This window comes from Callorhinus ursinus, unplaced genomic scaffold (genome assembly GCF_003265705.2).
Source record: "Callorhinus ursinus isolate GAN/ISIS: 27379988/994484 unplaced genomic scaffold, GSC_fseal_2.0 scaffold28, whole genome shotgun sequence".
NCBI lineage: Eukaryota > Metazoa > Chordata > Mammalia > Carnivora > Otariidae > Callorhinus > Callorhinus ursinus.
The window spans coordinates 4,864,526-4,888,668 of NW_027397090.1; the positions used below are offsets into that span (position 1 = coordinate 4,864,526).

A 24,143-nucleotide genomic window follows, 5' to 3' on the forward strand; every position below is an offset into this window, starting at 1 on the left:
CCGGACCCCATCACTCCTTTGTCTAATTTATATCCATAAAATGCAAACTAACATAAATGAGTAAATGAAGTAGCTTGGGCAGCACTGACGTGGCCTCCAGGCGCTGCATTTGCCGCTGAGCCCCGTGGGCTCGGCGCAGCCCAGGGCATCCCCTGGGAGGCCACTGGCTGGCCACTGGGTTCAGAAAGGGGCCAGGCCTCAGATATGCCATGGGCAGCACTTCCATGAGGCAGTGTATGAGGCAGGGGAAGCACTGTGAGAAGTCATCTGCTAACCTTTCTGTGTCTCTGGATAGTATGCCTTCAGAAATCTTGCTGAAGATCTTTTCCCACTTGGATGCCGGGACCCTGCTGTGTACTGGATGAGTGAATAGGCGCTTTTATCATCTGGCCAATGACCATTTTATTTGCATCAGAATCTCTTCAACTGCCTTTTCACCTAAAGATCTAATTGGAAACTTATTTCAGCAGAGAAGACCGCTGTATCTGTGAACTTACTCTTGGTCGTGGGTAAAGAAACTGGGTATGGGAAGAAAGAATCTGTCACAAAAACAAAGAGCTTCTGTAAAAGTAGTGCTAGCTCAGATTCTGAAACCTGTCAACCCTTACACAGACCTTCCAGTTCAAACCGAAGAGGCCCTCGGAATATCTGGTTTAGGTTGGGTAATTATATTGAAAGAGAAACGTGGAAAAGAGTACATCATGGAATGCATTGACCTTTCCATAAATGATTCATCAGTGACCATTATGTGGTATGGCCGAAACTGGCCACAGCTAGCCACATTGTCAACCTTAGATTTGTGTGGTATGACACCAGTTTTTTCAGTCTAGAACCCCCTCCAAAAATGGACCTTGGTGGCATTCTTTAATTGCAAAGTACAACCTGAGTTAACTTAACTGAATCCACCACAACTGGCTGGGACAGACTTGTTTGGATCTTCTGCTTACACCCAGGCCTCCTGGTAGGGCTATGGAAGAGGGAGGAAGAACTGGCTTTTGTTACAGCAAATCTTCATTTCCATCACCATGTGGAAAAGAGCACATTAGTATCAGCCACTGTCCCCTATGAGCTCCCTCCGCAAAGCCCCCTTTTGGATGACAACCCAGAATACGGACTGCGTGGCTACCAACTCCATGCTGATATGCACAGTGGTGGAATTTTCTACCTGTGTGGCCCATTTCTCAATCTCTTTACCAGGAAAGGATACGTTGAAAATGGATATGTGAAGCTTGTTGTAAGTTTTAAAAATAACATGGAACAAGGAGAGAACTGGTATCTTCAATGGCTGTGTAAAGAGTTGATCTATAATGGCCATAACTCTTTTGGATGAATATGGAAAACGCTTTTGGTGTTTCAGTTCCCTGGTTTGTATGAGATTTCTGGGTCCTCTGACGGTCCTCATTTCTTGGGACAGACTTACTATGTTGACTGTGTGGACACAGAAGGAAAAATGCGCACGATGCTGTGTGGGTTCAAGAGACAGACTACTTCGTCGTCAGCCTGGTCCTTTACCTGAGGATAGCAAAAATAAGCCACTGGTTTGGGACAACATACTAAGTATTAGCAGGAGGTGGCAAATTATTGTTGCTGGTTGTTTACTTTGGACTAACTCGTTTTGTTCTTGGTGTTGGAAGTTGAAATAAAGCAGTAGTCTGTTCGATGCCTTCTTATTTCAAAAAATAAAGTAGCTCAAAGCCCATGGTTTGTATCATCCATTTTTATATCAGCCCCTTTAAGAAAGCTTTTAGTGTCTCATTGATGAAAGCTTCATGCTGATAAGCAATAAATTATGTTGTTATTGGGCCTGATCACTGGAATTCCAGTGATGATGCATAACATCTGGAGAAGTTCCATAACTTTGTAACTTAACCTGGGAGTTGTTTGTGAATGGGAACTTTTTCTTATCAGAACTGTGAATCTTTATTGCCTATTCTGAACTTGTTTCAGGTATAGAAAATCCATTGATTTTTAATGGAATTTCCACATAGAGAAGGAATGCAGATGTATAATAGAGAACAAAAGAGCATGGTCTCTAGGATGTTAGGAAATAACAGTGTTCTTGATAAGTAGGAGATCGTTAGAGGCTTTTGTTGGGTAATTAAATACTGATCATGGGCTAGAGACAGAACCTTTGGATCCTTGGTGGGATACAATATTAATACTTCGTTTTCATTACTGTCTAGAAATGAAATGTTAATTGTTACCATGATAATCTTCTTTTCCCTTTTTGTTTTATTTTAAAAATAAAATAACTACTGCCAGCGAGTGACCAGTTTTGCTCAAAGCCTTTCCCAGACCCCTCTTCACCGAAGACGCCCCTCAGGAAATAGAAATGAATCTGCAGAAAGCACGCTGCATTCCCAGTTCATTAGAACTGCCCAGCCTTACAAATTCAAGGTACCACTTATTTCTTTTTAGGTGTGAAAATAAAATTGTTCTTGCAGGCTAGACCATTTCTTCATTTAAAGCTGGAGAAGGGAGCTACAAATAGGCCAGTTATAAGTACCGTAAACAGATGGGTGCAAGTGAACAGCATAATAACAACTGAGCAATGTGAGCAATGTTGTTAATCCACCTCTCCCCATTCTACCTGAGTCCCACTTTCCTCTTGGCATGAATGTGTTTGCTCAAGAGTCTCTATATAAATAATTTCTATTGGCTGAAAGAGGTTTGCTTTCCATAGCTCCTAGGATGAAAGGATATTTTATAAAATTACCCTTGATCACCATCAATGGATACAAATTTCCTTTTATTTACAGAAATAGAGGAAATGTATAATTTTCTCTCTTATCTCCTTTTATTAAAAAGAGTAATTATCGAATCCTATTATTTACCAGGCATTATGTTGGGTGCTTAGTTGAACTTGGGATGCAGGTGGGTGGAGAAGGTATAATAATGACTGAGAAATGATCCCCCTCTCCCCAAAAGTAATAGACATATTGCCGTATGATGATGAATATTGAAATAGAAATACATACGTAGTGATATAGAAGAACATGGGGGTTAGGGAGTGACATTAGAGATGAGCTGTAAAGGGTTAGTTTACCTGGTGGAGAATAGTATTGCATTATTACATATTACTATTACTAGAGGAATATAATCAGAGTAAAGGAAAGGAAATTTAAAACCAATCAGTTTGGATGCATGTTGGCAATGCTAGTGACATTTTTCTAAGGGAAAGATAATATATTTATAAAGTGAGGTTAGAGTTTTTTTTTTTTAATAGTTCTCATTTATCCAGTAGTTATTTCAGCCCATTTCCTTGAGAAATTGAAAATTGCCATGTAGTTATTGAGTTTATCCCAAAGGTGTAGTGTTTCAAGTTGTGCTGAATGAACACAAGCTATCTCAGTGTGTGGACCCTGGATCTATGGGACACAACAAAAAATAGATCACCTAAAGGCTAAACTTTTGGTTTCTGGTTTATAAAATTGTATTGTTATTTCCATCTCTTTTCAGAGACTTAAAAAATATTCTTAGGATACCGGATATGTTTCATTAGGTCAAATATCATGCATCTGACTCTTTGGGAATCCATTCCTATTTTATTTTCCAACAGGAAAAGTCCGTAGTCCTTCATAAATCAAGGAAGAAGTCAAAAGAAGAACAAAACATATCAGATGACCCTGAGTCCACTGGCTTTATGTACCCTTACAATGACCTGCTGGTTTGGGCTGTGCTAATGAAAAGGCAGAAGATGGCCATGTTCTTCTGGCAGCATGGAGAGGAGGCAACGGTCAAGGCAGTGGTTGCCTATAAACTCTACCGAGCCATGGCCCACGAAGCCAAGGAGAGCAACATGATGGATGATGCCTCAGAAGAGCTGAAAAATTACTCAAAGTAGGAGTTTTCTCTTCACTTCATACTAAACATCAACAGTTCTTAGAATGGTTAGACACTTTTATCTCCCTTGCCTTAGAACTTGTAAGATGCGTGGACTTGCCCAGCATTTCCTGGGCTCTCCCATAAATCAGGGTCTTTAGGTATTTCAAGGCGCTTTGTGGAATCAAGGGAAGAGAGGTGGCCTCCAGTCAGGAGACCTGGCTTCTGGTCCTCATCCAGCTATTTAATAATTGGGCAACTCAGCTGGCCAGATTTGGGGACTCCTGTTTCCTCACTAGAAGGTTCAGTTAATGATTTTGAAAGTCCCTTCCAACTCTGAAACTCTTTGACACTAAGTGAAATGAAAACTTGTTTACTTTTAGTACCTCTCAGGCAGGGAAGCAAATAAATGTATTATGTACCAAAAAACCAGGGCATGATGGCAAAAGATAGAAAAGTTGGAAATGGTTTTGATTTTTTGAATACTCAAGCATTAGAATAGTGAGGAAAGAAGGGGAGCTAGAATTCATAAAAACTAATGTCTAATTGTGATTTTAAAAGTTCTGGAGAATAGCAGTGTCTACTTTTTAGAGAAAACAACCTCCCAGAAAATGTCTCCACGTGTAGTTTCTTACTTAAGTCATCTATGTATTTTCTAGAATATTTTTTAAAAATGTGGCCCCACGATTTCCCTTCATTCCTTACTCAATATTGAACAGTCTTTTCTGTCAAATAATTCTTTATTTGGTTTTGTCGGGGAGCCCCAAACCAAGCTATGTGTAGTATGTTTTGCGGTGTGGACAGGCTTCTCCCCGTGGGTAGATAGCTCAACCACTCCTGGTGTAAACCAAATTCTGTACGCTGCAGTGTAAACCCTCCTGCAAAGGGAGAACGTCCATTTCCTCAGCAGCAACCGTTTTGAAATAGCTTCTGCAGTCTGAGGTTATTATGTTGCTGTTCGTTCTTTTGTATTGCTCTTTCCCGAGTCTCACAGCTAATCTTTTTAAATGTTTCTGGGACTCTGACCTGCATTTGTTTTTGCCACTCACCACTGTGTCATTACAGACAGTTCGGCCAGCTCGCCCTGGATGTGCTGGAGAAGGCATTCAAGCAGAATGAAAGAATGGCCATGAAACTGTTGACCTATGAACTCAAGAACTGGAGCAATTCTACCTGTCTGAAACTGGCCGCGTCTGGAGGATTGCGGCCCTTCGTTTCGCATACTTGCACCCAAATGCTACTGACAGACATGTGGACCGGGCGCCTGAAAATGAGGAAGAACTCTTGGTTAAAGGTACACTGACTTACCCAGAACAAACTGGTGGTTGCCAGAGGGGAGGGGGGCGGGGGGGTGGGCAAAATGGGTGAAGGGGAGTGGGAGACACAGGCTTCCAGTGATGGAGTGAATAAGTCACAGGGATGACAGGTGGAGCATAGGGAATAGAGTCAGTGGCATTATATAGTGTTGTATGGAGACAGATGGCAGCTATGATGCGCGGTGAGCACAGCGTAACCTAGACGTGTCAAATGGCTGTTCTGTACACCAGAAACTAATGTAACCTTGTGTGTCTACTTCAATTTAAAAAAAGTATATTTACTTTCTAGAATTTAGTATTTGTTTACTCTGAAGGTCTGTACTCTTGAGTTCATTTTTCCCTTGTTCTGGAAGAATCAATTCAGGAAAACCAGTTAGTGTCTTTGGTTCTCACGGATGAGCTGGGATCTCCCCAGTGGAACCTCTGACAACGACGTTAATAGCCTTTTTAACGAAAATAATTTCAGCTTAGGAATATTAATAACACACGAAATAAAATTAGCAGTTTCTGTTCTGTTCATCCAGTGTGATGTTTGAGGGAATAGATGCTCATTTCATAAAGTTGCCCTGAAACACCTATTTCCAGATTCTTCTATCCATTATAGTTTGGCCTCACCTCTCATCTTGAATTATCAAGAATAACTTAGTTAACTCCTAAAGACATTTAACTTTTGACATCACACCTAAGCCTAAAGCTTTAGGTTATGGTCAAGCTTATGAAGTACATATGCTTATAAAACTGAATAAAAGGGGATAAAGCATGAGCATTAAGAGCAACGTAAGACTATATATTTTATTTATTTTTTTAAAGATTTTATTTGTTTATTTGACAGAGAGAGATAGGGAGAGCAGGAACACAAGCAGGGGGAGTGGGAGAGGGAGAAGCAGGCTTCCTGCCGAGCAGGATCCCAGCACCCTGGGATCATGACCTGAGCCGAAGGCAGATGCTTAATGACTGAGCCACCCAGGCGCCCCAACATAAGACTATATATTTTAATTGTACTTTTCCTACAGTTCTTAAAAATGTCTGTCCCAAATAGAATGACTTCCCTAAAAATATTTTTTTTGTTAGGCACACTATAGAAGACACAAAGAAATAAGACATACTATACCAAATATATAAAAGAACTTGCACGTTTTAAATCCACCAATGAGACTGCAAAAATAAGAGAGATGTGAACCAAAAATTATTTCACATAGATTCCTCTTTAAAAAATGCTGAAGAAGTAACAGTTATTTGTAGAAGAAGGTCTCCTTTGATCTGTTTTGATTTCAGCCTTGGAAATGATGAAGCAGAGAAGTGAACGGGTCCACGTCTAGCTACAGAATCTCTGACAATAACTCTTTTTAAATGTGTAGAGAACAAGATGGGGTATAGATGACTGGAAGTTTGAGCAATAATTTTCCCCATGACTGTTTTTTCTGTACAGCTGTGGGGAAAATTATACCATTTTGCTTAATACCATTTTGTTCCTCGTATATCTTATATCAGTAGAGAGACCTAACTGAAGCGAGACTGAATGTTTCGCCCCCAAAATTAGTGAGTGAACAAAGAAGGCTGAGTTAGCTACTTAAAATCTCTGAGCTGCAGGACATTGCTCTCCATGCCTAGATCCTATTTCATCAGTGCCTGGCTTACGAGTTTTTCTCCCTCTTCCCCTCCCCCCTGCTCATGCTCTCTCTCACTCTCAGAAATAAATAAAATCTTAAAAAAAAATAAATAATTGCGTAGGATGTGAGATGAATCTAACAGGTGACACTTGTTATGTTTTTATATTCTTGATTTTATTTATTTATTTTTTAAGATTTTATTTGTCAGAGAGAGCACAGGCAGGGGGAGTGGCAGGCAGAGGCAGAGGGAGAAGCAGGCTCCCCACTGGGCTAGGAGCCCGATGTGGGACTCAGTCCCAGGACCCTGAGATCATGACCTGAGCCCAAGGCAGATGCTTAGCTGACTGAGCCACCCAGGCGTCCCTATTCTTGATTTTATAATATGAATAAATTTTAATGTGTTTTATGGGATAATAAGTACCTAATGGCTTTAAAGAATTATGAAAGCAATATGCTCATGTTCATTGAAAAATAATACTTCTCACTGCCCTGCCCCTAGGGATAAATAATAACTGTGTGGTATGCAGATTTTTAAACCTTTTTTTTTAATATATTTTTTTAAGATTTTATTTATTTATTCATGAGAGACAGAGGGAGAGAGAGAGAGAGAAGCAGAGGGAGAAGCAGGCTCCCAAGGAGCAGGGAGCTCCGATGTGGGACTCGATCCCAGGACCCCGGGATCATGACCTGAGCCGAAGGCAGACGCTTAACCATCTGAGCCCCCCAGGCGCCCCCAGATTTTTAAACCTTTAAATTCGTATCTGGGTATGCACATGTTTTCTAATTTTTAATTTTCTTTTTGTACAATAATGGGATCACACCATATATATTATTATATAACTTGCTTTTATTCATTTAACAATGTAACTTGGATATTTTTTCATTATACTAAAAAGTGTCTTTATCTTCTTAATGACTGCGTAGTATTCCACCGTTAGGTTGTCCCACACCTGCTACCCCTCTATAGATAGATATTTAGGTTGGCAGATTTTTTTGCTATTACACATAACCCTGCAATGCATGTCCCTATACACATATGCTTGCATTTATGACGATTTCTAGGGGAGACACTGCTAGATTTGGAATTGAGTCAAGAAGTATGTATAGAATCAGGGTATCAACTGAATTAGGGATTGGTCTGGTGCTTTGTGTACATTAAAATCTTCATTTTGTGATTTGACTACTACTCGTGCCTTGTGTTGTAATCCTCACTACTTATTTTGCTTTATTTTCTCTTAAAGATCATCATAAGTATTCTTTTTCCACCCACGATTCTGTCCTTGGAATTTAAGAGCAGAGCAGAGATGTCCCATGTTCCCCAGTCCCAGGACTTCCAGTTTGCGTGGTATTATGGCGACCAGAACCCCAGCGCAAAAGAAAGTGCTTATATGGTTAGTACGATATCATAGTGAGCTTGGTTTTCATAATATTGACTTCACACCAACATACACATGCACAGAGTTTATTAAACAATGTATTTAATGATCTTAATCATATTATCTGTGATCGGGTATAGCATGTATGATACATCTAATTAACCCCCATATACGCTTAAGCAAAATATCCCATTTCTTTGGGAAAGAATGTCTTTATTATATCTTGACAGATGTTCAACTTTTCATTTTCCTTTGTGACTAGTAGAATAAAAAGAGTTACCATTTCTCGAAAGTGACAATGAGGAGGGGAGCCTGGGTGGCTCAGTCGGTTAAGTGTCAGACTCTTGATTTTTGGCTCAGGTCATGATCTCAGGGTTGTGAGATCAGCCCTGCATCAGGCCCTGTGGTGGGCATGGAGCCTGTTTAAGATTCTCTCTTTTCCCCTCCCTTGGTCCCTCCCCCTCCTCTCTCCCTCTCTTAAAAAAAAAAAAAAAAAGAAGAAAGAAAGAAAGAAAAGAAAAGAAAAAAAGAAAGTTAGAATGAAGAATGCCTCATATCCTTAAAAATATTTGTAAAGGTTCAGGTTTAGGTTTTGCATTATCTTCACTGTTCCACTCCACAATTTTTTTTTTCATTTGTTATATCCCGTGGCCAAATAATTTTACTTGAGTGCCCGGATGTATCTATTTTCCCGAGTAATGTGTGAACTACTGCTTTTGCAACCTGTCTTCACTGGAGAGTCTCCAGGATGCTGTCTGTGCATGTATTTTTTGCTTTTTATGTCTCAGCGTGTATCATTACTTACAAACTTATTACTGTAGGTGCAGTGAATGTCTTCCCTGGTATTTAATACTTTAATGAGGCATCTTTAGCCAGCATCTTGTTGGATATGTTTTTGCACTTGTGAAGTATTTGTTACAATATTTAAAAATGCACTCGATAAGTATTAAATGAAAAATAAGTAACTATAATTAGTTTGTATGGCTGACATCTGTTGTGATTGGGTGAGCATCCATTCTAATTGGTTAATGCCTTTACCAGATCAGTTAAGTATTTTGACTATCGTGCCTGCCTGGGTATATATGTATTCCTATCCTCCACCCTCTCCCACTTCCTTCCATCCTCACTTTATTAAGCCTGATGGTTCTATCTGGGATTCTCAGAATACAAGTTGGCAGGTACATTCTAACTTCTGTGGAACGTGTAATCAATTATCTTAGAAACTGGGCTAATCAAGTTGTTACAATTGTGATTGTACTGGCTAAATGATATGGTTAATAAGCTTAGACCATTTCAAAAATTTTCAAAGGAAAGATAAGAAATGCAGTGTTGACTTAAAACCTTTACAAATAAAATGAAGTCTTTATATGTGAGATATTTTGTTTGATTTTGCTTATTTATGCGTTCACATTTAGTTTGTTGAAATGAAAAATGGAGAGAGTTGCTTATCTAGGCAGATAAACCTACCTACCTATCTGTCTATGAACAAATATGTAAATATGTTGGCAGTTGGTAGCAAATAGTACTTTGTAAGTGGACGTAACTTCACTTTTGGTTTCTCCAAGGTTCATGGAAAGATAAGCTCTCACAAACACTTAAGGCATTGTAGATGGCTGGAACATTCCACTAAGTAGTTGTTCTTAAAGGGAAACTTTTAGAGAAGGAAGTCCTTCCTTAAATGGCAAATAATGTGCTTTTAACATTAAAAAATATAGTAAGTTCTCACAGTTCCCTGAAATATCAAACTTTGGCTCTAATGTAGTGGTCCTGTTTATGATGTTGCCCACCTGGATGGCTTGGACATGGCCATATTGATTTATTAATTCATTGAATATTTAATGGCCACTGTCCATGTGCCAGACAAGATACGATGTTCTGGATCACTACAGTAACTAAGGCAGACGTGACCTCTGTCACCATGGAGCTTATAATCAGAATATCCATGATGGATACCTTAGCATTATTCAATTTAAAACTTTTACTAAAAAGTATCTCAAACCTGCTCTGTTATGAATGGATTATAATCATGGTAACAATGTTCTTTTGTTTTTGAGTTTAACCAGAGCAATAGTTTTTGATTACCTGCTTTGTGTTTGGAATGTTGCTAAGCAGAGAGGGGTGGTATCAGCATGGGACATGGAAGATTTCACAATGCTGATTAAATATGATGTGCTTGATTAGTTGAGGAATACAATTGTGTTATATATTTTGGAAGGAAAGTGAGGACAGGTAAGACATAGATGTTCTTTGAGCAGGTCTTCATGCTTTGGCCCTGTGGTAGTAGTGGGGGGTAATGCGTATAATGAAAGCACCACTGGTAATTGGAGAAGGAAGGCCATTGTCCTGAAGCTGGATAGACTCAACTTCTGCATTTGCCTCATGAGGTTTTGTAAAAAAACCTTACTGAAGCCTCTACAGGCGAAAGAACTTTGCCATGAGAACTTCCGATCTTTCTAGCTGCTAATCCTTGGAAAGCATGAATTTTGAGGACATGAGCTTTCTCAGGAACAGATTGTAGCGAGATGGCAGAATGACTTAACTAGAGGAAGAAGCAGATTCGTCTCATTTGGTGTCAGTCAGCGAGGATTACAGATTGTTGGCAGCTTCATGCATGAGGTGGTGGATAAGCTGAGACTTGACGATGTGTGGAAATAGCATTTCTGTGGGAAGACGGTAAGTAGGGGTATAGAGGCAGGAAATGCAAGGCATATGTCAAGCATCGTAAGTTCTATGGTTTGGCTAGAGTCCGGGTTGTAGTGGATATGGGACAAGGAGGGAATATTTGCAGGTATGGCTGGGACAGTAGATTGAGGCTAGATCATAGAGACTCTTGTATATCCTGTGAAGAAATGTGGTGTTTTTTTTCTGAGGGTAAGGGATAGCCAGTGGATGCACATGACCAGAGTAGCAAGATGATCTGACCACTAGGAAAATTATTCTGTCTCCAGTGTATAGGATGATGTAGCAAGAAGATTGGCTGAAAGCAGGGAGAGCATGGGCAGGTGTAACCATCCAGATGAGGAGGCTTAAGGGATTTGGCCAGAGCTGGCAGCAGTGGGCATGGAGAGGAAAAGAGAGATCTTAAGTGAAGAGTCAGATAATGTTTGAACATGGGGCATAGATGAAAGGAAGATAGCAAATACGACTGAGAGGTTGGTGGTTAAAACAAGGCCATCTTGAAGGGATGGAAAAGGAGCAGGTTTGGAAGGAGAAAGACACGTTTAGTCTTAGACATGTTGATAAACCACAATGAAAAAAGTATTTTCTAAAGTTGAACACTGATCTGTTTTATCAGAACATTGTTAAGTGGGAATGACAATAGTTATAACAATGGAAAATAGGTATGAATTGTGGTAGAGGTGATTGTTGTAGTTATAATTTTATTCTGTGTGCCTGCTGATCAGATTCTTGTTAGAAAGAGGAGGGAGAGAGGGCTGGGGGAGAGGGAGGGAGGGAGGGAGGGAGAGAGAGAGAGAGTTTGGTTATATGGAGATTTGAGTCAAATAAAAGCTAGTTAAGTGAAATATTTCTGTGTTTACCTTCTTCTAAGGTGGGGGGAGGGGGGCAGATGTCCTGAATCTGAATTTATATTCTTACATTGTCTTCATCCTGGTAGTTGGTGTCTTAGAGTTCAACTCAGAGAGAGGCTTAATTAGAACTTTATAATCCATACCAAACTGTCAAGAGTAAGTAACACCTAATGAGAAACTCCTAGGAAAAAAACAGTAAGAGAAGTTATTTAATTTACATAGTCGTTACTGAAATTGCTTACTGGGGTCTTTTTGAAGTGGTACTGATGTCATTGAAATCACAGTAAATGATGACTTTTCTCATTGGTTCTAAGCTATTTTAACTCTAGGCAGGTTCAAACCTGTTAGGAACCAGGTCAGTTCCTACACCTTCAGGTCACAGTGCCAATTTCACTGCCCCAAAATGATGTGAATGACAGCATTCAGGCACTTGAGATAGCCCATTCCAATGCCTGAAGCCTCAAAAATTACATTTGATCAATTTGATGGACAATTCAAGCAACACTTGCTTTATTTCTTGGCTTGTAAAATCTTACCAGTCTTGCAGGTGTGACACTAGACAGACTCTTTTGTGGATAGGTTGAAGAAATGTACTCGTCTAAGAGGCATCCGAGAACATTCCTTTCTTTTAATATTTTTTCAGATCACACAAGTAGTGGATTTCCTGTTTAAAGATTAGAACCACACAGAGCTCTATAAACTAGGGTGACTTCTCTTTTGCTTCTCTTTTACCATCCCTAAGTTCCCTCTTTCCCAAAGCAACAGGGCTACAAGTGATTTTTTTCTTTTCTTTTCAGTTCTTTCCTCCCTCTTTGCCCCCCCCCCCTTTTAAAGGCTTTTCTCTGTGCACACCTGTGTAGTCCGTCACACAACCACTTGTCTGCCACAGAGATACTTACTGCTCATCACCTACAAGGGTTAACTCACCTCTTTGGACCGACACACACATTTTGAGACACTGATGAAAGATTTGATGCTTTCCCTAGGAAAATGCATGTACAACAAAAATACTTGGATATGGTCCCAGGAGGTTCAGGGAACTCTGGGAGCTCGGAGAGTTCATGCACTTCAGGCAAAGCACGTCTGCTATCCAAGCCGGAATTCTAAAACCAATGCCGTGCCCGACTTTCCTAGGAATTGGAAACTATATCGCTAATGGGTGTCCATTTTGTCCTCCTCTATTATGGAAATAATTTTATTATCTGTTAATGATTTCATGGGGATTTTATATTTTTAGGTTCTCAAATACCAATAAAGGAGACTAAGTAGAACAGGAACAGGTACGATTTTTAAATCCTTGGAACTATTCTTAGTTTGACTAGGTTTCCTGGTTAGAGACTTAGCTTGCATTTGAGAGATATCCCGTGCTCCTTACTTAAAAGCCAAAGATTTATACAATACACACAGTTTTCTTTCCTTCCAAGACTAAGATTATAATTTGGCAAGTGGGTGCCCAATTAATTCCTAATATATTTATTATATTCATATATATATATACATACACATATATATGATGTATTTTGGATGTTTGCAAATGTCAGTATCTTACTTAAGGCTCTGACAATGAATGATTATTTATTTTGCAGAAAGACTGTGATTTGGAAAGAGGCCCCGATGAGAAACTAGATGAAAATCACCATTTTGACTTAAAGAGCAATCCCCAAAGCCTTCCGTGGACCAGGAAAATCTATGAGTTCTACAATGCTCCAATTGTCAAGTTTTGGTTTTATACGGTTGGTCTCATTGCAGCAATTAAATATAGTCTTTGTGCTGGCCAGTAGTTGATCATGATTTTGATAATGATATGCCTGGTTTGTCAACTTGTGATAAAATGTAGAAATGCAGGGAGAAAAAAAAAAACCACAAAGGAGAATGACAAAGCGGGTAGGACAGAAGATTGGAGGCAAGTGAGGAAAGGTTAGAGCAGATCTCTCCCACTATGGGATTGAAAGAGCAAGCACTTTTTTCTTTCCTGAGTGCTTCCCATTAGCTCTGCTGGGACCGGGCACTTGAAACTTTGTGGAACAAGCAGTTAATGATAGTGGTTGTCCAATTAAATGATGGGGTGGATTCTTTTCTCATCTTGGGCAAAGAAATCAACAGTTGAATTATTATTTGTTAGGAATAATGCGTAATATAGACAGAAATTGCAAAGTGTTTGCTTTTTGTCTTCAGTAACATGATTATAAATATATAGAGGACAATAAAATTTTATTTTATATTTTCCCCTCTGACACCCTCCCCCCCACCTTTTTGAGGACAGTAAAATTGTAGAAGTTAAATTTATGAACAAATACTACATCTAAATTGATCATAGTGATACAGAGAAATTATGAACTGCACTTTAAATGCAGTGAGTGCTTTGCGCATTTATTTAATAGCATTTATTTTTTTTTAATGCTTATATATACTTTAAACTGCTCATGGCCAAGATTGTGTATTTCTAAAACATTTGAAGTATGATTATAAAAGGACATTTATCTAAATGTGTTGTATTTCAAAATATTTACTCGCCTATCCAAATTTTTATTGCATATATTTATTAAATATGTATGTTGCTTTGTTTTCAAAAATCAGATCTTTCTTCAGATGATGAGGTTTTACCATTTTTGTGAATATGTAACAAAATATCCCAAAGGCTCTGATAGTAGCTCCAAGAGATTTTTAACTGTAGTCACATCATTGGGAAAAGAGTATTCAAGTATTTCTTCTTTTTTTTTTTTTTTAAAGATTTTGTTTATTTATCTGATAGAGAGACAGCGAGAGAAGGAACACAAGCAAGGGGAGTGGGAAAGGGAGAAGCAGGCTTCCCGCGGGGAGCCCGATGCGGGGCTCGATCCCAGGACCCCGGGATCATGACCTGAGCCGAAGGCAGACGCTTAATGACTGAGCCACCCAGGCACCCCGAAAAAGCACCCTTTCTGTACCAACATGAAAAATGTGTGTGCTTTACTGAAGCATGTCTTGTTATACATGTGATGGTGAAGAAGCAAAAATGTAAACATGTTTGGATCTTTTCCTAAGATAGGAAAGAAATCAAGTGTCAGGAGCAATATTACCAATATCTATGGTGGTTTAGTATCTGGCCACCATGAAGCCAATGGCAAAAATGAAAAAAAAAAAAAAAAAGGGAGGAGGGACTGCTTGACTGCTTGATAGAACACATTTATTTAATTTGTTAAATTAACACATGTGTCTAAGTGGTCATCAAACATGCTTAGACTTTGAGGCATAAACCTAGAGAAATATAGAATTAATAGAGTTTACCTTAACTATCTTATATGCTTTTCTACCAGGTTCTTGATCTCAGAGGCAGCATTACCCATCATGCCTGCCCCAAGCACTGCCTGTTGGATATATATCATCCCGGCTGTGTAGTTGGAAGTGGTTTTAGCCATTCTCTACGTAGAACTGTACTGAGTGGATAATGTACCAAACTTAGGTAGAGCTCAAAAAGATCTGAGAAATAGGGATTCAAGTTAAAATAATATGATTCACCTCCTTGAGAATGAACACACACACATCTCTCCATTGATCTGGAGCTTTAATACATCTGTCGATCGGTGAACCCCATGCTCTGTCACTGAGGCTATTTAAAGAACTACACTGTCTCATGCATTGTTGGTTTTTGTGGAAATTGGTAAAACCTTTCTGGTGGACAATTGAGTAATACAAGTCACGGTTTTAACTGTGTATGCCCAGCGATTCTACTTCTGGGAATATATCTTAAGAAAATAAGGACTTTAGATAAGATTGCAAGGCTGTTAATCACAATATATATATGTGTGTGTGTGTGTGCTTACTGTGTCTTAATTCTTTGGAGATATTGGAAATCTAGGTTTAATATAAACAGTAATTAAATACGCATTTCTTGAATGTCTACCATGTGTTAGGCCGAGTGCTGAGGGCTGAAGGTACAAATGTCAATGGTCTTTTAATTACAAGGACTCACGGTTGGACAGTTCTTTCCCACTGACTAGTATGGTTTAATCAACATAAAGTAAAGCTCCCAGAAGGGGCGCCTGGGTGGCTCAGTCGGTTGGGCGTCTGTCTTCGGCTCAGGTCACGATCCTGGATCCCGGGATCGAGCCCTGAGTCGGGCTCCCTGCTCGGTAGGGAGTCGGTCCCTTTGCTCCTTCTCCCTCTTGTGCTCTCTCTCATGCTTTCTCTCTCTCAAATGAAAAAAATAAAATAAAATCTTAAAAAAAAAAACAAAAACAAAAAACACCTCCCAGCAGGAGTAAATGTCACAATTTATTACATTTGAAAACGGGCACCTACTGATACTGCTCATTGGTGTACTGGAGACGCACGTTTTCTGTGCTTAGTTGGAGGGGACAGTGTGTGATTCTCTCTTGGCTTGTTGGCATGCTGGCATGTGCAGGGTTCTGGAAATTCTGGTCAGGAGCCAGCAAGATGAGATAGTGCCCCCTTCCATGCATTTGGAAACAATGACCTTCATTCCTTCCATTAATCCTGGAATAGAAAACTGCAGATTCTTGTGCTTTCCTTGAAATCAAGTTATCAGTAATCGGAGGGCGGTCCCAGTTATATTTCCATGTTATGACGTTGAAGTTCCCGGGTGTGTTTCTGCTTGGCATCCTCCATTATGACTCTCACTCATGTCCAGGGAATGTGTGTCCCCCTCATAGATGGCGTATTTGGTATTCCTCATGCTGTTCACTTACACAGTGTTGGTAGAGATGCAGCCCCAGCCCAGCGTGCAAGAGTGGCTTGTTATCATTTATATCTTCACCAATGCCATTGAGAAAGTCAGGGAGGTGAGTCGTGCCTTCTACCTTTGTGTTCTACACCTCTGCAGAGAGGTGTTTTAGGCTCATAATGAAAAGGGACAGATGGGTCAGGGGTGGGGGTGAGACAGGCAATGCTGATCCTAATTTGCTTGCTGGAAGGGTATTTAGGGGAAAATCTCAGACCTCATCCCTTACTCCTTGCCAAATACTTTGCTGGTTGCTGCTCTTTGAAAACAGTTATTTCTGAAGATGTCCTAGTGTGTTTATCAGTCTTAGAGTGATGCTATCTAATTGTTGTTAGACCCTCCAACTATTTGACTTCCCAGAAGTTGTGTTTTTTTTTTTTTTTTTTTAATGAGACTGATTTTTGTAGCCTACCATTGCTTGCATATTGTCAGCTCCATTTCACACTAGGCACGGAAATGGCCAGAGTTGTGAATAGGTAAAGAATTCATTTATAGCTTTTGAATTATTTTACTAAACACCTTTGAAAATGGAAGCTGCAAATCCCTGAGGCCAGGAGTCCAAAAAAACAAAACAAAACAAAATTTTCATTTTTAGTTTTGCAAATGAGTCACTTAAAAAAATGCATTAGCATCCATGCTGTTGTAACTGCAATCAGTTACGTACAGTACAGTTATGACTTTGTTTTATGTATCAGTGTGTATGTATCTTAGTGTGTACTTACCTCTGTGTCTATACATTTATATACATTTATTTTGTCCTAGAGCTAATATGACAGTAAAGGTATTCTTAATAATTATACCTACATCGCCTGCTAGTTACTATTGTGGAATCTATAGAAAACAAGTCAGGAGAAAGACATTATCTGAGTTCCACCATTTTTTATGCTTCAGGGGAAGAAAGTTAATTATTTTACATTTGAATTTGATATTCTGTTGCAGGGGTCATTTCTTTAATAGTGACTTCTAACATGGCCTTCTTAGTAATTTCTCAACTCACTAGCAGTAGCAGGACTACATTGCAAGATTCCTTGGTTTCAAACCAGTCTCCTCTACACTTGGCTATCCCTCACAATCACAGAATTGTAGGTGTATAGATCTGCTGTAATACTGAGTTTTAAAATGTCTTTCTGGTGCCCTGTGTTAGCTTAGGATTAATGAAAGCTAGGAAAAACTTTTTTCTTTTTTTTTTTTTTTAACTTCTGGTTTGTTTATCAAATAGCCGGTTAACATTAGCAATGACATTTAAACACACTTGTAGAATTGTTTTAATCATTCATTACCCAAGGATCACTGAAGTCTCTAAAATACCCAAGTGACCTAAGGTTTGGTGGGATTCAAATTACTCTTTAAGCGAGCAGTTGATGGACCGAAGAACTTTATTATGAGGCTCATGGGTTATACCCCATTCTTTAAATTTCCCTCTTTCTTTCTTCTTTTAGGTGTGTATTTCAGAACCTGGGAAGTTTACTCAAAAGGTGAAGATATGGATTAGTGAGTACTGGAACGTAGTAGAGACTGTGGCTATCGGCCTGTTTTCAGTTGGTTTTGGCCTTCGGTGGGGCGACCCTCCCTTGCACACAGCAGGAAGACTGATCTACTGTATAGACATCATATTCTGGTTCTCACGGCTCCTGGACTTCTTTGCTGTGAATCAACATGTAGGTCCATACGTGACCATGATTGCAAAAATGGTGAGTATAGTCTGCTTGTATATTCTGGCATCCTTTGTTTGTTTTAATATTATCTTCTTTTTTGTAGGTTTAAGATATTTCTGAACTTTAAATCTTATTTATTTTTAAAATTTACTTATTTGACAGAGAGAGAGAGAGAGCATAAGCAGGGGGAGTGGCAGGCAGAGGGAGAGGGAGAAGCAGGCTTCCCCGCTAAACAAGGAGCCCAACTCAGGGGCTCAATCTCAGGACTCTGGGATCATGACCTGAGTCGAAGGCACTTAACTGACTTAGGCACCCCTTCTGGGGTCCTTTGTAATGGTTCTACCTACTTTCGTGGTTTGCATTCAACAGTTTAACTTTTGGAATTATTTATAGAAGCACAGACATCCAGCTCATTTCCTCTCGGCTTTCCTTATAACCACAAACTCATATTTAACAAATGTCCTTGGAGAGCATATTGGGTGACTGATTTGGATACTCTGCTTATTAGCTTTTTGGGTAGGGGCCAAATCATATGATTGAATCAAATTTGTCTCTAAGCATAGTATTCCTAGAGGGTGAGGTTCGTGTGAGGCTATCACCGGTAATATTTTCTGCTAAAATATCAATATCTCTTTTTATCTCCTCACCCCTGGCCAATTCTTAAATAATCCATATTATGGGCCACACCCTGTTCTAAGTACCTTGTACCTATTAATGCATTTAATCTTCAAAATGACTTTATGAGATAGGTACTATTATTATCCACATTTTGCATATAAGGAAATGGAGATTAAGCAAATCTCCCACAGTTATGGCATAAGCAGGGGAGTCAGGGTTCAAATCTGGACTGCCCAGCTCTGTCATCCGAGCCTGCTCTGCAGTCGGGTTAGCCTTCTCCAGCGGGCTTTGTACAGGGCCTGAGACCTACCCTCTAGGAAGTACAGTACCTCCAGATCATCTTTGGCTCTTCTGGAATTCTCACTGGCGGGGAAGGGGCAAGCTCTGGAGAAAGAAGGGTAGTACAAAAACAAAGGAGAACAGAAAAAGAAGAGCCCTCAGGACTCCAAAGACAGATTTTTCTTTACACTTTTAGACGAGCAATGTTTTCTCAGGTTTTGGTGACATTGGTATTTATCGGATAGGCTATACTGAGATAACTAATATATCTAGTGACTTAGCACAAGTTTACTTCTCCTTAGTGCAAAGTTTAATGAGTCTTCATGGGGACTGACCTCTACCCTGTAACTCAGGGATCCAGAATCTTTCATCTTGTGATGGAGCCATGTCAGCGGATGGTTTCCAAGGTCTCCTGTGGTGGGGAATGGGAGGGATGGAGAAAGTCTAACAGCTTTTAACTGTTCTGGACAGGAAGTAAAATAGCTTCCCGTCACTCCACAGGCCATCGGCTAGACTCGGTCATACAGTCCCAGCTTTGTGGAAGGGAGGCTAAGAAATGCAGAGGAACGCATGGAATACTCATGGCATAATTGTCTGTGCCACAGTGAACAAATGGGTTGAGTTGATGTACATTTAGTGAGTGAAATGAACCTGACCTGATCAGTTTCTCAGACTCTCATCAACTCCTTAAGACAATCCTAGGGTTCAGGATTCATTTGACTAAGTTGAATACTCCCTACTTTTTGTTTAAGCACAGATTCTTTACACTGAGTACAGTTACGTTTTTTCCATAGACCACCTGGACATGAAACGTATGTGCCGAGAGAAGGAGATGACTTAGCCAGAGGAAGCCCAGTTCTTCATGGCCTGGGGCATTGTGCTTAATGACTAGACAGTCTTCTAATTGGGAGCTGTCATTATGAATGCTGCTAGTGTTTGATTTGTTTTAAATTTCAAATCTGTGGTAAAATTCTGGTTGTGCCTTGCTATTTTGCAGACAGCAAACATGTTCTACATTGTGATCCTGATGGCCATAGTCCTGCTGAGCTTTGGAGTGGCACGCAAGGCCATCCTTTCGCCAGAGCAGCTTCCATCTTGGAGCCTTGCTCGAGACATTGTATTTGAGCCATACTGGATGATTTATGGAGAAGTCTATGCTTCAGATATAGATGGTGTGTAGGAGATTTTGCCATCATGCCGAAATCAAACCTTTGTAGATACTCAGAGTACAAAAACAAAAAAAACCGTGGAAAATATTCATCTAGATTGTACAGATGTCAAAAATTTGTGGTATTCTGCTAAGTTAATGTGCTAAATATTTGTGTAGAGCCACAGGACTGTGATTCACTGTATCTCTTACTCTTTTAAATTCTTTATTTGTAGTTTGTGCAAGCCATCCGTCTTGCCCTCCTGGTTCTTTTCTTACTCCGTTCCTCCAAGCTGTCTACCTCTTCGTGCAGTATATCATCATGGTGAACCTGTTGATTGCTTTTTTCAAGTAGGTTATTTTAATTAAGTGTGGTTATTTTATTTAAATCAAAATAAAAATTACATCAAGATGGTTTCATTTAAATCAAAATCTATTTTGAGTAGATTCTCATATTTTGTGTATGTAACCTTTGGTTTTTGTGTGTTCCATTTTTTTTTTTCCCTTTTTCACTGTAGTTTTAGCATGTGGACATGAAACTACTGGTAGGAAGGGAGCAGAGCACGAGAAAAGAGGAAAAACAATAAATGGAGAGAAAGCAATACAAGCAGAATGAAAGGAGATCATGCATTGGAGTAAAGCAATAAGTTGGAATCATGAAGGAATAACAGTTGCTGAGATTAAAAGCTGGCTGAGGGGTTCTTGATGGCTTTTCTTTTCTTGGTGCCATTGTATCTTATTCTCTGTTTTCTTCTGTCGGACTTTTCATTTCTTCTCAGTCTGCTTTTCTGGATCATCTCCTCCTCAATCTTGTAACACTGGAACATCCCCTGGGCCCAGACCTTGCTCATCTCTTATTTACATTTTGTTTAATGATCTTGGCCAGTAATTTGCTGTAATGCTGACAAATTCCAATTTATATCTCCAGCCCAAATCTCTTCCTCAAACTCCGGTCTCACAGATCCAACTGCCCCTTTCCCCACCAGTTGGATGTATAACAGAATTCTACAATTCTAAAGGTCCAAAATCTTGATCTCCTCTCTTTCCCAGCATCTACTTATTCTACTTGTCATCTTTCCCAAATCTATGGAGGAGACCACAAGTTTCTGTCAGGTCTCCATTTCTCCAGTTGTTGAGATCAAAAGCCTTGGAGTCATTCTTAATGCCACTTCTATCTCTCCCTCTAAACTACCAGGAACGCCTGTTGACTCTGCCTTCAAACATCATCGATCCAACCACCCCTTACCACCCCACTGCTACCAGAGAGCCTCTTACGTATTTCTCTGCTTCTGTCTTGGGCCCCTATATTCTGTTATCAACACAGTAGCCCCTAGTGATCCTATAAAAGCATATGTCAGATGATGTCACCACTCTGCTCCAAACCCTCAGTGGTTTCCCATTTCAAAGTTCCTATGATGACCTAGAGAGCCTCAGTGACTTGGCTTCCCTGCTGCTTTTCCAGTCACGCATCACACAAATCTTCCCCTAACCCTCTCCTCTCCGATCACACTGGCCCCTCGGAGGTTTTCAACCAGCACAGGTGTGTTTGCAGATGCTGTTCCCTCTGCCTGCAGTGCTCTTCCCTCAGGCATCCGTGTGGCCCCTTTTCTCACCCCCTTCGAGTCTTTGCTCACATGTTCCCTTCGTCATCGGGCCTAACCTAAGGATGACATTGGAAAGTGCAGCCCCCTTTCCTTCAGCCGTCTCTGTGGCATGCCTGGTCCCCCTTACTCTTTTTCTTTATTTTTCTTTTCCTGTTTATTTGTCTCCTCTACTGGAATATAAGTGCCACAAGAACAAGATATTTTATTGTCTTTTTTTGCCGATGAATTTTTCCCAAGTACCAGAAAGAGTGTATAAACATAGTTGCTTAATGGACGAAAAAAATCCGGTGAAGAGATGGGAAGAAACTAGTATTTTTTTGAATGCCTCCTTGATTCCAGGCGATGTGCTAGGTATTTTATTCATTGATTATTCCACTGAAGAGGGCAAGATAAGAGATATCAATGCAATGGAATCTAAGTAAAAAATAAATAAAAAAAATAGAGAAGCTAAAGGCTGGAGAGAAACAAAAATAAATCAGAACACTTAGGAAAAAAAAGACTACTGTTCTAAAAATATGGGGAAGGTATACCTTCCTGCTTGTTACGAGATCCTAGAATAACTGTCATCTCTTTTAGCCCTACCGTTTTTATAAACTTCTAACATTTACTGGTGTTTAGTAAATATAGTTTTTTTGGGTTTTTTTGTTTTGTTTTTTTGACATTTCAAATAACATTCAGAGGGGGTATGAGATTTTTGTTTCTCAGAAATGACAGGTGTCAAAGGAGAGGTTGAGAAATCCTTACATAGACCAGTTGTCTCACTCTAGAGAGGAACACAGTGAGGACCAAACAAGCTGAGAAACCCCAGATCTGACTACTTGTCCAGGGGCGGCCCATTCCAGATTCTTTGTAGCAATAATTACAAAACCCCTAAAATACACTGTGAAGATCGCCACCTGCTGGTGAGCAAACTGTAGTCACACTCAGAGTGACAGAGTAGTGTTTAATGGTGGTGGTTCTCCAACTTGATGTACAGGAGAATCACCTGGAGGGCTTGCTGTGACATTGCTATAATGTCTCTTTTAGAGTTTCTGATTTGGTAGTTCCGGGCTAGGGCCTGAGAATTTACATTTTTGACGTGTCGTAAGGTGATGCTAATTCTATGGTTGCGACCACACTTTGAGAACTACTGTTAAGACCCAGTTTTCTGCCTTCCCATCATCTACTTTTTAGATTCTGTGAAACTTCTCCCTTCCTCTTATTCTAGGCTGGCTTTCTCCAGGAGAGTTCCGTTTTCTTCTCTTTATCACTGCTCAAGCTTAGGGCTGTCTGCATTTTTATTGGCTAATTTTGGCTGTCCTCCTCAAATACTACTCTGCCATCTTTCTCTAAACAAAATAAACATTAGCCTAAGCAGAATGTTAGGATAGACATCCCATTGTGTCCTCTCCCCACCCCCATCATGTTATAGACTTAAAGTTACGTAGTTAGGGATGACTTAGAATAACTGCACCACCCACCACAACTTCCATTGCTAGATCTGTGGTCTCAGTGTTTACCATTCTATCTGCATATTAAAATTGATGTCTTCAAAGCAATAATCCAAGGTGGTCTGCCAGTAAGGGGTGATTTTCATTGTAAAGTTAATGTAAATAATTTTTATCTAGTTTCTAAATAGCTCTGCTTATTGATTATTTTAGGATGAACTGAAATTTCTTCCCTGTCTCTTCTTCATTAATATTCTTTCATTTGAGTGTTTTAACTAGGATTATTCTCTCAGTTCTCACATCTGACATTAAGAGAACCTCTCCTAATTGGTTGATGGTATAGAGAAACGTTAACGGTATTTAACATGAATGGTAAATTATGGGCTGAAAAGAGCTGCTTGTGTGAGAAGAGGTGGTGAACCAAGAATAGTGATAAGTTCCAGAGGGCAGTTTGATGTTCATTGCATTTAAAACATTAGCATTTTCTCTCTGATTGTAATTTCTATCTTTTTATTATTCTGATTAGCATATTTGATTATAGAAGGTGATTAATGTATCTTGTTTGGGTAGAAGAAGATTCACAAATACAACGGATATTATTTTTGTTGACTGAGTGCTGGGAATGTCAGGTGAACCAATCATAAAAGTTGGAAAATAGAGAAAGAATCTGTTATATTTTAGGATGCTGTATTAAAACATTATCCCTCTCTTCACTACAACTTACAGTAACGTTTATGTAGATATGAAATCCATTTCCCATAAACTGTGGAAATACAATCGCTATCGTTACATCATGACCTACCACAAGAAGCCTTGGCTGCCCCCACCTTTCATCCTGCTGAGCCACGTTGGTCTCCTCCTTCGCCGCCTTTGCTATCATCAAGCTCCAAATGACCAAGAAGAGGGTGATGTTGGATTAAGTAAGTTTTCACTTATGGGGGCATTAGGAAGAGAGTAAAGAGTAGAGATCCAAGGTGAAAATACGCAGTTAAATTCAGGGCACAGGATGGAAATCTCTGGGAGTTCGCTCACAGTAGCA

At 39.7% G+C, this 24,143-nt stretch overlaps 1 protein-coding gene and 1 pseudogene across 3 annotated transcripts in view; both read left to right on the plus strand.

The window, feature by feature from the left end:
- TRPM6 (transient receptor potential cation channel subfamily M member 6) overlaps positions 1-24,143 on the plus strand; it is a 165,930-nt gene that overhangs the window by 93,797 nt on the left and 47,990 nt on the right. For all 3 annotated transcript variants that reach the window (XM_073878071.1, XM_073878072.1, XM_025891664.2), the window contains 10 exons: positions 2,263-2,397; positions 3,560-3,840; positions 4,888-5,116; positions 7,990-8,139; positions 13,241-13,387; positions 16,307-16,435; positions 17,814-18,065; positions 19,924-20,098; positions 20,310-20,424; positions 23,831-24,024. In XM_073878071.1, the coding sequence (XP_073734172.1) occupies positions 2,263-2,397; positions 3,560-3,840; positions 4,888-5,116; positions 7,990-8,139; positions 13,241-13,387; positions 16,307-16,435; positions 17,814-18,065; positions 19,924-20,098; positions 20,310-20,424; positions 23,831-24,024 (1,807 nt within the window). The remainder of the gene's footprint in view (positions 1-2,262; positions 2,398-3,559; positions 3,841-4,887; positions 5,117-7,989; positions 8,140-13,240; positions 13,388-16,306; positions 16,436-17,813; positions 18,066-19,923; positions 20,099-20,309; positions 20,425-23,830; positions 24,025-24,143) is intronic.
- On the plus strand, positions 297-1,692 carry LOC112838673 (F-box only protein 15-like; annotated as a pseudogene).